The sequence below is a fragment of the Atractosteus spatula genome, chromosome 5 (genome assembly GCF_055471065.1).
Source record: "Atractosteus spatula isolate fAtrSpa1 chromosome 5, fAtrSpa1.hap1, whole genome shotgun sequence".
Lineage (NCBI taxonomy): Eukaryota > Metazoa > Chordata > Actinopteri > Semionotiformes > Lepisosteidae > Atractosteus > Atractosteus spatula.
Genome location: NC_142710.1, coordinates 328,202 through 341,663, shown reverse-complemented (window position 1 = coordinate 341,663; position 13,462 = coordinate 328,202). Strand labels below are relative to the sequence as shown.

The following is a 13,462-nucleotide window of genomic DNA, read 5'->3' as shown; positions in this document are numbered from 1 at the left end:
GAAAGGGGCCGGACTCTCACTGACACTGCTGCTGTCTGACCACAGAGGGCGCTGTGACGGCACTGAGCTCTCTGGTGGTTTCCCCATCATGATCAGGAACCTCCAGAGCCTGTCCTGGCACCCCCAGATTCCAATATACGTGTATCGTCTACACCCCTCCTCCTGCTGAGTGCTGCTCGCTGCAGTCAAGTACAATAATATGTAAAGCACTTTTTAAAATATATTTTATTATAAAATTAGTTGGAATATATAGGCGACTCAGAAATCAACCGACATGAAGCACAAATCTGATTCCCATTCTCTCCTCTCTCTCTCTCCCTGTCTTTCCTCCTGAACGTATCTGGGAAGAGGGAGGGGGCAACTGGCCCCTCACTACCTCCCCCAGTGGGGTAACTCAGAGCCCATCTACCAGGCCGGGACCACAAGCATACACAGCACAGAGAGACAGGTCGGGTCAGTGAGACAGGGACACAGAGAGAGACACACACACACATCCAGGGTGTCTGGTCAGTGAGACAGAGACACAGAGAGAGAGAGACACACACATCCAGAGTGTCTGCTCAGTGAGACAGGGACACAGAGAGAGAGAGAGAGACACACACACACAAACACATCCAGGGTGTCTGGTCAGTGAGTCAGGGACACAGAGAGAGAGAGACACACACACCCAGAGTGTCTGCTCAGTGAGACAGGAACACAGAGAGAGAGAGAGACACACACACCCAGAGTGTCTGCTCAACGAGACAGGGACACAGAGAAATAAAGGTGATCAATAGGCTCTTCACTTCCATCAATACTGATTGATCCGTTGCCTGAGTGATGGTCTTCGATAGCTGAGTGAGACTGCTGTCAGAGTGGAGTGATTGACAGCCGTCCTCTTGAACAGACAGACACGTCACTGCCAGGACTCAGGGGGGAAGTTATCAATCTGGGCGATTTCCTGATGGACAGAGCCCTGGACACTGTAGGACAGACGGATCCTCATCCGCAGGGACACCTGCACACAGACAGGTCCTGTTACAACACAGACACACACACACCGAGACAGACTCACAGACAGGTCCTGTTACAATATAGAGACACACACACACCAAGACAGACACACAGACAGGTCCTGTTACAACACAGACACACACACACCGAGACAGACTCACAGACAGGTCCTGTTACAATATAGAGACACACACACACCGAGACAGACACACAGACAGGTCCTGTTACAACACAGACACACACACACCGAGACAGACTCACAGACAGGTCCTGTTACAATATAGAGACACACACACACCGAGACAGACACACAGACAGGTCCTGTTACAATATAGACACACACACACCAAGACAGACACACAGACAGGTTCTGTTACAGTATAGACACACACTGAGACAGACAGGTACTGTTATTACACACACACTGATACACACAGGTACTGTTATAAATGTACAAAAAGACCATTCCTAACTATGCCTAGTTTCTGCTGTAGAAGCTTACCCACAGTCAGATACTTCTATTACAGAAACATTAAGTTGACATTAATGTTAACATCTAAAATAATTTATATTATTAATAATAATTACATACATGAGGTAATGCAATTTACACAAATACTGGAAAGAAACCAACCTTGTTTGGATTGTTGAGAAGGACAGTCTGAGTCACATAACCTCGTCCCTGAGCTGGGATAACATCACCACTGGGAGCTCTCATCTGTAACTGTACACTCTGAGAGAGACAGAGGGGTTAATACAGTCACTGACTGGACACTCCAGTACATTAACACTGCACTGAGAGAGGGGTTCATACAGACACACTGACTGACTGGACACTCCAGTACATTAACACTGCACTGAGAGAGAGGGGTTCATACAGACACACTGACTGACTGGACACTCCAGTACATTAACACTGCACTGAGAGAGAGGGGTTCATACAGACACACTGACTGGACACTCCAGTACATTAACACTGCACTGAGAGAGAGGGGTTCATACAGACACACTGACTGACTGGACACTCCAGTACATTAACACTGCACTGAGAGAGGGGGGTTCATACAGACACACTGACTGACTGGACACTCCAGTACATTAACACTGCACTGAGAGAGAGGGGTTCATACAGACACACTGACTGACTGGACACTCCAGTACATTAACACTGCACTGAGAGAGAGGGGTTCATACAGACACACTGACTGGACACTCCAGTACATTAACACTGCACTGAGAGAGAGGGGTTCATACAGACACACTGACTGACTGGACACTCCAGTACATTAACACTGCACTGAGAGAGACGGGTTCATACAGACACACTGACTGACTGGACACTCCAGTACATTAACACTGCACTGAGAGAGAGGGGTTCATACAGACACACTGACTGACTGGACACTCCAGTACATTAACACTGCACTGAGAGAGAGGGGTTCATACAGACACACTGACTGGACACTCCAGTACATTAACACTGCACTGAGAGAGAGGGGTTCATACAGACACACTGACTGACTGGACACTCCAGTACATTAACACTGCACTGAGAGAGAGGGGTTCATACAGACACACTGACTGGACACTCCAGTACATTAACACTGCACTGAGAGAGAGGGGTTCATACAGACACACTGACTGACTGGACACTCCAGTACATTAACACTGCACTGAGAGAGAGGGGTTCATACAGACACACTGACTGACTGGACACTCCAGTACATTAACACTGGACTGAGAGAGAGGGGTTCATACAGACACACTGACTGGACACTCCAGTACATTAACACTGCACTGAGAGAGAGGGGTTCATACAGACACACTGACTGACTGGACACTCCAGTACATTAACACTGCACTGAGAGAGAGGGGTTCATACAGACACACTGACTGACTGGACACTCCAGTACATTAACACTGCACTGAGAGAGAGGGGTTCATACAGACACACTGACTGACTGGACACTCCAGTACATTAACACTGCACTGAGAGAGAGGGGTTCATACAGACACACTGACTGACTGGACACTCCAGTACATTAACACTGCACTGAGAGAGAGGGGTTCATACAGACACACTGACTGGACACTCCAGTACATTAACACTGCACTGAGAGAGAGGGGTTCATACAGACACACTGACTGGACACTCCAGTACATTAACACTGCACTGAGAGAGAGGGGTTCATACAGACACACTGACTGACTGGACACTCCAGTACATTATCACTGCACTGAGAGAGAGGGGTTAATACAGACACACTGACTGGACACACTGGGAGAGACAGGGGGGTTATACAGACAGACCTTGGGTACAGCAGCCTGCAGGTTGTACTGGGTGAAGTCGAGCTCGGTGGAGTTGCTGGCAGTGATGGTGATGCTCAGTGCTGCGTCCGTCTGCCGGTCAAAGTCAAACCGCAGTGTCAGTCCCTCCTTCTCGTACGCCGTGATTGAGGGCACAGCTGTTAAAAACAAGAAGAAAGCTGCTAATACAAGTGTGTGTGTGTGTGTGTGTCTCTAGTGTCCAGTCCTGCTCTAATACAAGTGTGTGAGTGTGTCTCTAGGGCACAGTCCTGCTCTCGTGGAAACGTGTGCACTACTGTGCACTGGGTACTGAAACGTTCTGTACTGTTAGTGTGAAATACTGTATTCCGCTATAATAGTGAAGCAATGCTCACCTGGTCTGGTGTCCAGTCCTCCCAGTAAATCAAGAAGTTCTCCTCCAACAGTGCCACTGGTCTGGACTGGAACAGGGGTCTGTTCAGCCGAGACTGAACCTCCCAGGAGATCTAGTAGGTCACAAACCTGATAATATAAATGAGATAAATACAGACACACTGACTGACTGGACACTCCAGTACATTAACACTGCACTGAGAGAGAGGGGTTCATACAGACACACTGACTGACTGACTGGACACTCCAGTACATTAACACTGCACTGAGAGAGAGGGGTTCATACAGACACACTGACTGGACACTCCAGTACATTAACACTGCACTGAGAGAGAGGGGTTCATACAGACACACTGACTGACTGGACACTCCAGTACATTAACACTGCACTGAGAGAGAGGGGTTCATACAGACACACTGACTGGACACTCCAGTACATTAACACTGCACTGAGAGAGAGGGGTTCATACAGACACACTGACTGACTGGACACTCCAGTACATTAACACTGCACTGAGAGAGAGGGGTTAATACAGACACACTGACTGGACACTCCAGTACATTAACACTGCACTGAGAGAGAGGGGTTCATACAGACACACTGACTGACTGGACACTCCAGTACATTAACACTGCACTGAGAGAGAGGGGTTAATACAGACACACTGACTGACTGGACACTCCAGTACATTAACACTGCACTGAGAGAGAGGGGTTCATACAGACACACTGACTGACTGGACACTCCAGTACATTAACACTACACTGAGAGAGAGGGGTTCATACAGACACACTGACTGACTGGACACTCCAGTACATTAACACTGCACTGAGAGAGAGGGGTTCATACAGACACACTGACTGGACACTCCAGTACATTAACACTGCACTGAGAGAGAGGGGTTCATACAGACACACTGACTGGACACTCCAGTACATTAACACTGCACTGAGAGAGAGGGGTTCATACAGACACACTGACTGGACACTCCAGTACATTAACACTGCACTGAGAGAGAGGGGTTCATACAGACACACTGACTGGACACTCCAGTACATTAACACTGCACTGAGAGAGAGGGGTTCATACAGACACACTGAAGTCTGCTCCTGTGCTCACCTGGTTAGTGGGGTGCTGCCCTGCTCCCACCAGCTTGCTGGCCTCAGTCAGCTCCTCTTGTAGGGCTGCTGGCTCTCCCTCAGCCTGGGTCAAAGTGGCCCTGTCCATCACCGGCATCCTCTCCAGCACCGCTGCCCTGCAGACAGACCCCACAAGGTGAACTGTGGCACCAGAACGACATCACCGCTCGTGCGCCACGACATCACCGCTCGCACATTGTCACTGGGTGCCATGAAGAGACTCCGACCACTGACACAGCAGTACTTAACCTGGGGAACACACACACCCTGGGGCTACATACACAGGGCTGTGTCTGTGTGTGTTTCACTGCTGGCTTACAGCAGAGCTCAGGGCTGTGTGTGTGTGTTTCACTGGCTCACAGCAGAGCTCAGGGCTGTGTGTGTGTGTGTGTTTCACTGGCTCACAGCAGAGCTCAGGGCTGTGTGTGTGTGTGTTTCACTGCTGGCTCACAGCAGAGCTCAGGGCTGTGTGTGTGTGTGTTTCACTGGCTCACAGCAGAGCTCAGGGCTGTGTGTGTGTGTGTTTCACTGGTTCACAGCAGAGCTCAGGGCTGTGTGTGTGTGTGTGTGTGTGTTTCACTGGCTCACAGCAGAGTTCAGGGATGTGTGTGTGTGTTTCACAGGCTCACAGCAGAGCTCAGGGATGTGTGTGTGTTTCACTGGCTCACAGCAGAGCTCAGGGCTGTGTGTGTGTGTGTTTCACTGCTGGGTCACAGCAGAGCTCAGGGCTATGTCTGTGTGTGTTTCACTGGCTCACAGCAGAGTTCAGGGCTGTGTGTGTGTGTTTCACAGGCTCACAGCAGAGCTCAGGGCTGTGTGTGTGTGTGTGTTTCACTGGCTCACAGCAGAGCTCAGGGCTGTGTGTGTGTGTTTCACTGGCTCACAGCAGAGCTCAGGGCTGTGTGTGTGTGTGTTTCACTGGCTCACAGCAGAGCTCAGGGCTGTGTGTGTGTGTGTTTCACAGGCTCACAGCAGAGCTCAGGGCTGTGTGTGTGTGTGTTTCACTGGCTCACAGCAGAGTTCAGGGATGTGTGTGTGTGTTTCACTGGCTCACAGCAGAGCTCAGGGATGTGTGTGTGTTTCACTGGCTCACAGCAGAGCTCAGGGCTGTGTGTGTGTGTGTGTGTGTGTGTGTGTTTCACTGCTGGGTCACAGCAGAGCTCAGGGCTGTGTGTGTGTGTGTTTCACTGCTGGGTCACAGCAGAGCCCAGGGCTGTGTGTGTGTGTGTTTCACTGGCTCACAGCAGAGCTCAGGGCTGTGTGTGTGTGTGTTTCACAGGCTCACAGCAGAGCTCAGGGCTGTGTGTGTGTGTGTTTCACTGGCTCACAGCAGAGCTCAGGGCTGTGTGTGTGTGTGTTTCACAGGCTCACAGCAGAGCTCAGGGCTGTGTGTGTGTGTGTTTCACTGGCTCACAGCAGAGTTCAGGGATGTGTGTGTGTGTTGCACTGGCTCACAGCAGAGTTCAGGGCTGTGTGTGTGTGTGTTTCACTGCTGGGTCACAGGAGAACTCAGGGCTGTGTGTGTGTGTTTCACTGGCTCACAGCAGAGCTCAGGGATGTGTGTGTGTTTCACTGGCTCACAGCAGAGCTCAGGGCTGTGTGTGTGTGTGTTTCACTGCTGGGTCACAGCAGAGCTCAGGGCTGTGTGTGTGTGTGTGTTTCACTGCTGGGTCACAGAAGAGCCCAGGGCTGTGTGTGTGTGTGTTTCACTGGCTCACAGCAGAGCTCAGGGCTGTGTGTGTGTGTGTGTGTGTGTGTGTGTGTGTGTGTGTGTGTGTGTGTGTGTGTTCACTGGCTCACAGCAGAGCTCAGGGATGTGTGTGTGTGTGTTTCACTGGCTCACAGCAGAGCTCAGGGCTGTGTGTGTGTTTCACAGGCTCACAGCAGAGCTCAGTGCTGTGTGTGTGTGTGTTTCACTGGCTCACAGCAGAGTTCAGGGCTGTGTGTGTGTGTTTCACTGGCTCACAGCAGAGCTCAGGGATGTGTGTGTGTGTGTTTCACTGGCTCACAGCAGAGCTCAGGGCTGTGTGTGTGTGTGTTTCACTGGCTCACAGCAGAGCTCAGGGCTGTGTGTGTGTGTTTCACTGCTGGGTCACAGAAGAGCCCAGGGCTGTGTGTGTGTGTGTTTCACTGGCTCACAGCAGAGCTCAGGGCTGTGTGTGTGTGTGTGTGTTTCACTGGCTCACAGCAGAGCTCAGGGATGTGTGTGTGTGTGTTTCACTGGCTCACAGCAGAGCTCAGGGCTGTGTGTGTGTTTCACAGGCTCACAGCAGAGCTCAGTGCTGTGTGTGTGTGTGTTTCACTGGCTCACAGCAGAGTTCAGGGCTCTGTGTGTGTGTTTCACTGGCTCACAGCAGAGCTCAGGGATGTGTGTGTGTGTGTTTCACTGGCTCACAGCAGAGCTCAGGGCTGTGTGTGTGTGTGTGTTTCACTGGCTCACAGCAGAGCTCAGGGCTGTGTGTGTGTGTTTCACTGCTGGCTCACAGCAGAGCTCAGGGCTGTGTGTGTGTGTGTGTGTTTCACTGCTGGCTCACAGCAGAGCTCAGGGCTGTGTGTGTGTGTGTTTCACTGCTGGGTCACAGGAGAACTCAGGGCTGTGTGTGTGTGTTTCACTGGCTCACAGCAGAGCTCAGGGCTGTGTGTGTGTGTTTCACTGCTGGCTCACAGCAGAGCTCAGGGCTGTGTGTGTGTGTGTTTCACTGCTGGCTCACAGCAGAGCTCAGGGCTGTGTGTGTGTGTGTTTCACTGCTGGCTCACAGCAGAGCTCAGGGCTGTGTCTGTGTGTGTGTTTCACTGGCTCACAGCAGAGCTCAGGGCTGTGTGTGTGTGTGTTTCACTGGCTCACAGCAGAGCTCAGGGCTGTGTGTGTGTGTGTTTCACTGGCTCACAGCAGAGCTCAGGGATGTGTCTGTGTGTGTGTTTCACTGGCTCACAGCAGAGCTCAGGGCTGTGTGTGTGTGTTTCACTGCTGGGTCACAGCAGAGCTCAGGGCTGTGTGTGTGTGTTTCACTGCTGGGTCACAGCAGAGCTCAGGGCTGTGTGTGTGTGTTTCACTGCTGGGTCACAGCAGAGCTCAGGGCTGTGTGAGTGTGTTTCACTGCTGGGTCACAGCAGAGCTCAGGGCTGTGTGTGTGTGTGTTTCACTGGCTCACAGCAGAGCTCAGGGATGTGTGTGTGTGTGTTTCACTGGCTCACAGCAGAGCTCAGGGCTGTGTGTGTGTGTGTTTCACTGGCTCACAGCAGAGCTCAGGGCTGTGTGTGTGTTTCACTGGCTCACAGCAGAGTTCAGGGCTGTGTGTGTGTGTTTCACTGGCTCACAGCAGAGTTCAGGGCTGTGTGTGTGTGTTTCACTGGCTCACAGCAGAGCTCAGGGCTGTGTGTGTGTGTTTCACTGGCTCACAGCAGAGCTCAGGGCTGTGTGTGTGTGTTTCACTGGCTCACAGCAGAGCTCAGGGCTGTGTGTGTGTGTTTCACTGGCTCACAGGAGAGCAGAGGGCTGTGTGTGTGTTTCACTGGCTCACAGCAGAGCTCAGGGCTGTGTGTGTGTGTGTGTGTGTGTGTGTGTGTGTGTTTCACTGGCTCACAGCAGAGCTCAGGGATGTGTGTGTGTGTGTTTCACTGGCTCACAGCAGAGCTCAGGGCTGTGTGTGTGTTTCACAGGCTCACAGCAGAGCTCAGTGCTGTGTGTGTGTGTGTTTCACTGGCTCACAGCAGAGCTCAGGGCTGTGTGTGTGTGTGTTTCACAGGCTCACAGCAGAGCTCAGGGCTGTGTGTGTGTTTCACTGGCTCACAGCAGAGCTCAGGGCTGTGTGTGTGTGTGTTTCACAGGCTCACAGCAGAGCTCAGGGCTGTGTGTGTGTGTGTTTCACTGGCTCACAGCAGAGTTCAGGGATGTGTGTGTGTGTTGCACTGGCTCACAGCAGAGTTCAGGGCTGTGTGTGTGTGTGTTTCACTGCTGGGTCACAGGAGAACTCAGGGCTGTGTGTGTGTGTTTCACTGGCTCACAGCAGAGCTCAGGGATGTGTGTGTGTTTCACTGGCTCACAGCAGAGCTCAGGGCTGTGTGTGTGTGTGTTTCACTGCTGGGTCACAGCAGAGCTCAGGGCTGTGTGTGTGTGTGTGTTTCACTGCTGGGTCACAGAAGAGCCCAGGGCTGTGTGTGTGTGTGTTTCACTGGCTCACAGCAGAGCTCAGGGCTGTGTGTGTGTGTGTGTGTGTGTGTGTGTGTGTGTGTGTGTGTGTGTGTGTGTGTTCACTGGCTCACAGCAGAGCTCAGGGATGTGTGTGTGTGTGTTTCACTGGCTCACAGCAGAGCTCAGGGCTGTGTGTGTGTTTCACAGGCTCACAGCAGAGCTCAGTGCTGTGTGTGTGTGTGTTTCACTGGCTCACAGCAGAGCTCAGGGATGTGTGTGTGTGTGTTTCACTGGCTCACAGCAGAGCTCAGGGCTGTGTGTGTGTGTGTTTCACTGGCTCACAGCAGAGCTCAGGGCTGTGTGTGTGTGTTTCACTGCTGGGTCACAGAAGAGCCCAGGGCTGTGTGTGTGTGTGTTTCACTGGCTCACAGCAGAGCTCAGGGCTGTGTGTGTGTGTGTGTGTTTCACTGGCTCACAGCAGAGCTCAGGGATGTGTGTGTGTGTGTTTCACTGGCTCACAGCAGAGCTCAGGGCTGTGTGTGTGTTTCACAGGCTCACAGCAGAGCTCAGTGCTGTGTGTGTGTGTGTTTCACTGGCTCACAGCAGAGTTCAGGGCTCTGTGTGTGTGTTTCACTGGCTCACAGCAGAGCTCAGGGATGTGTGTGTGTGTGTTTCACTGGCTCACAGCAGAGCTCAGGGCTGTGTGTGTGTGTGTGTTTCACTGGCTCACAGCAGAGCTCAGGGCTGTGTGTGTGTGTTTCACTGCTGGCTCACAGCAGAGCTCAGGGCTGTGTGTGTGTGTGTGTGTTTCACTGCTGGCTCACAGCAGAGCTCAGGGCTGTGTGTGTGTGTGTTTCACTGCTGGGTCACAGGAGAACTCAGGGCTGTGTGTGTGTGTTTCACTGGCTCACAGCAGAGCTCAGGGCTGTGTGTGTGTGTTTCACTGCTGGCTCACAGCAGAGCTCAGGGCTGTGTGTGTGTGTGTTTCACTGCTGGCTCACAGCAGAGCTCAGGGCTGTGTGTGTGTGTGTTTCACTGCTGGCTCACAGCAGAGCTCAGGGCTGTGTCTGTGTGTGTGTTTCACTGGCTCACAGCAGAGCTCAGGGCTGTGTGTGTGTGTGTTTCACTGGCTCACAGCAGAGCTCAGGGCTGTGTGTGTGTGTGTTTCACTGGCTCACAGCAGAGCTCAGGGATGTGTCTGTGTGTGTGTTTCACTGGCTCACAGCAGAGCTCAGGGCTGTGTGTGTGTGTTTCACTGCTGGGTCACAGCAGAGCTCAGGGCTGTGTGTGTGTGTTTCACTGCTGGGTCACAGCAGAGCTCAGGGCTGTGTGTGTGTGTTTCACTGCTGGGTCACAGCAGAGCTCAGGGCTGTGTGAGTGTGTTTCACTGCTGGGTCACAGCAGAGCTCAGGGCTGTGTGTGTGTGTGTTTCACTGGCTCACAGCAGAGCTCAGGGATGTGTGTGTGTGTGTTTCACTGGCTCACAACAGAGCTCAGGGCTGTGTGTGTGTGTGTTTCACTGGCTCACAGCAGAGCTCAGGGCTGTGTGTGTGTTTCACTGGCTCACAGCAGAGTTCAGGGCTGTGTGTGTGTGTTTCACTGGCTCACAGCAGAGTTCAGGGCTGTGTGTGTGTGTTTCACTGGCTCACAGCAGAGCTCAGGGCTGTGTGTGTGTGTTTCACTGGCTCACAGCAGAGCTCAGGGCTGTGTGTGTGTGTTTCACTGGCTCACAGCAGAGCTCAGGGCTGTGTGTGTGTTTCACTGGCTCACAGGAGAGCAGAGGGCTGTGTGTGTGTTTCACTGGCTCACAGCAGAGCTCAGGGCTGTGTGTGTGTGTGTGTGTGTGTGTGTGTGTGTGTGTTTCACTGGCTCACAGCAGAGCTCAGGGATGTGTGTGTGTGTGTTTCACTGGCTCACAGCAGAGCTCAGGGCTGTGTGTGTGTTTCACAGGCTCACAGCAGAGCTCAGTGCTGTGTGTGTGTGTGTTTCACTGGCTCACAGCAGAGTTCAGGGCTGTGTGTGTGTGTTTCACTGGCTCACAGCAGAGCTCAGGGATGTGTGTGTGTGTGTTTCACTGGCTCACAGCAGAGCTCAGGGCTGTGTGTGTGTGTGTTTCACTGGCTCACAGCAGAGCTCAGGGCTGTGTGTGTGTGTTTCACTGGCTCACAGCAGAGCTCAGGGCTGTGTGTGTGTGTTTCACTGCTGGGTCACAGAAATGCCCAGGGCTGTGTGTGTGTGTGTTTCACTGGCTCACAGCAGAGCTCAGGGCTGTGTGTGTGTGTGTGTGTTTCACTGGCTCACAGCAGAGCTCAGGGATGTGTGTGTGTGTGTTTCACTGGCTCACAGCAGAGCTCAGGGCTGTGTGTGTGTTTCACAGGCTCACAGCAGAGCTCAGTGCTGTGTGTGTGTGTGTTTCACTGGCTCACAGCAGAGTTCAGGGCTCTGTGTGTGTGTTTCACTGGCTCACAGCAGAGCTCAGGGATGTGTGTGTGTGTGTTTCACTGGCTCACAGCAGAGCTCAGGGCTGTGTGTGTGTGTGTGTTTCACTGGCTCACAGCAGAGCTCAGGGCTGTGTGTGTGTGTTTCACTGCTGGCTCACAGCAGAGCTCAGGGCTGTGTGTGTGTGTGTGTGTTTCACTGCTGGCTCACAGCAGAGCTCAGGGCTGTGTGTGTGTGTGTTTCACTGCTGGGTCACAGGAGAACTCAGGGCTGTGTGTGTGTGTTTCACTGGCTCACAGCAGAGCTCAGGGCTGTGTGTGTGTGTTTCACTGCTGGCTCACAGCAGAGCTCAGGGCTGTGTGTGTGTGTGTTTCACTGCTGGCTCACAGCAGAGCTCAGGGCTGTGTGTGTGTGTGTTTCACTGCTGGCTCACAGCAGAGCTCAGGGCTGTGTCTGTGTGTGTGTTTCACTGGCTCACAGCAGAGCTCAGGGCTGTGTGTGTGTGTGTTTCACTGGCTCACAGCAGAGCTCAGGGCTGTGTGTGTGTGTGTTTCACTGGCTCACAGCAGAGCTCAGGGATGTGTCTGTGTGTGTGTTTCACTGGCTCACAGCAGAGCTCAGGGCTGTGTGTGTGTGTTTCACTGCTGGGTCACAGCAGAGCTCAGGGCTGTGTGTGTGTGTTTCACTGCTGGGTCACAGCAGAGCTCAGGGCTGTGTGTGTGTGTTTCACTGCTGGGTCACAGCAGAGCTCAGGGCTGTGTGAGTGTGTTTCACTGCTGGGTCACAGCAGAGCTCAGGGCTGTGTGTGTGTGTGTTTCACTGGCTCACAGCAGAGCTCAGGGATGTGTGTGTGTGTGTTTCACTGGCTCACAGCAGAGCTCAGGGCTGTGTGTGTGTGTGTTTCACTGGCTCACAGCAGAGCTCAGGGCTGTGTGTGTGTTTCACTGGCTCACAGCAGAGTTCAGGGCTGTGTGTGTGTGTTTCACTGGCTCACAGCAGAGTTCAGGGCTGTGTGTGTGTGTTTCACTGGCTCACAGCAGAGCTCAGGGCTGTGTGTGTGTGTTTCACTGGCTCACAGCAGAGCTCAGGGCTGTGTGTGTGTGTTTCACTGGCTCACAGCAGAGCTCAGGGCTGTGTGTGTGTGTTTCACTGGCTCACAGGAGAGCAGAGGGCTGTGTGTGTGTTTCACTGGCTCACAGCAGAGCTCAGGGCTGTGTGTGTGTGTGTTTCACTGGCTCACAGCAGAGCTCAGGGCTGTGTGTGTGTTTCACTGGCTCACAGCAGAGCTCAGGGCTGTGTGTGTGTCTCACTGCTGGCTCACAGCAGAGCTCAGGGCTGTGTGTGTGTGTGTTTCACTGCTGGCTCACAGCAGAGCTCAGGACTGTGTGTGTGTGTGTTTCACTAGCTCACAGCAGAGCTCAGGGCTGTGTCTGTGTGTGTGTTTCACTGGCTCACAGCAGAGTTCAGGGCTGTGTGTGTGTGTTTCACTGCTGGGTCACAGCAGAGCTCAGGGCTGTGTGTGTGTGTTTCACTGCTGGGTCACAGCAGAGCTCAGGGCTGTGTGTGTGTTTCACTGCTGGGTCACAGCAGAGCTCAGGGCTGTGTGTGTGTGTGTTTCACTGGCTCACAGCAGAGCTCAGGGCTGTGTGTGTGTGTGTTTCACTGGCTCACAGCAGAGCTCAGGGCTGTGTGTGTGTGTGTTTCACTGGCTCACAGCAGAGCTCAGGGCTGTGTGTGTGTTTCACTGGCTCACAGCAGAGTTCAGGGCTGTGTGTGTGTGTTTCACTGGCTCACAGCAGAGCTCAGGGCTGTGTGTGTGTGTTTCACTGGCTCACAGCAGAGCTCAGGGCTGTGTGTGTGTGTTTCACTGGCTCACAGGAGAGCAGAGGGCTGTGTGTGTGTTTCACTGGCTCACAGCAGAGCTCAGGGCTGTGTGTGTGTGTGTTTCACTGGCTCACAGCAGAGCTCAGGGCTGTGTGTGTGTTTCACTGGCTCACAGCAGAGCTCAGGGCTGTGTGTGTGTGTTTCACTGCTGGCTCACAGCAGAGCTCAGGACTGTGTGTGTGTGTTTCACTAGCT

General features: G+C 52.9%; 1 protein-coding gene across 3 annotated transcripts in view; it reads right to left on the bottom strand.

Annotated features, from left to right (window-relative positions):
• Positions 1-208: 208 nt before the first annotated feature.
• The window catches only part of ap1g2 (adaptor related protein complex 1 subunit gamma 2), a 36,713-nt gene continuing 23,459 nt past the window's right edge, over positions 209-13,462 (bottom strand). For all 3 annotated transcript variants that reach the window (XM_088916066.1, XM_088916068.1, XM_088916067.1), the window contains 5 exons: positions 4,793-4,928; positions 3,675-3,801; positions 3,304-3,458; positions 1,628-1,726; positions 209-997 (listed from right to left, as the gene is read on the bottom strand). In XM_088916066.1, coding sequence (XP_088772192.1) covers positions 896-997; positions 1,628-1,726; positions 3,304-3,458; positions 3,675-3,801; positions 4,793-4,928 — 619 coding nt within the window. In that variant the 3' untranslated portion in view covers positions 209-895. The remainder of the gene's footprint in view (positions 998-1,627; positions 1,727-3,303; positions 3,459-3,674; positions 3,802-4,792; positions 4,929-13,462) is intronic.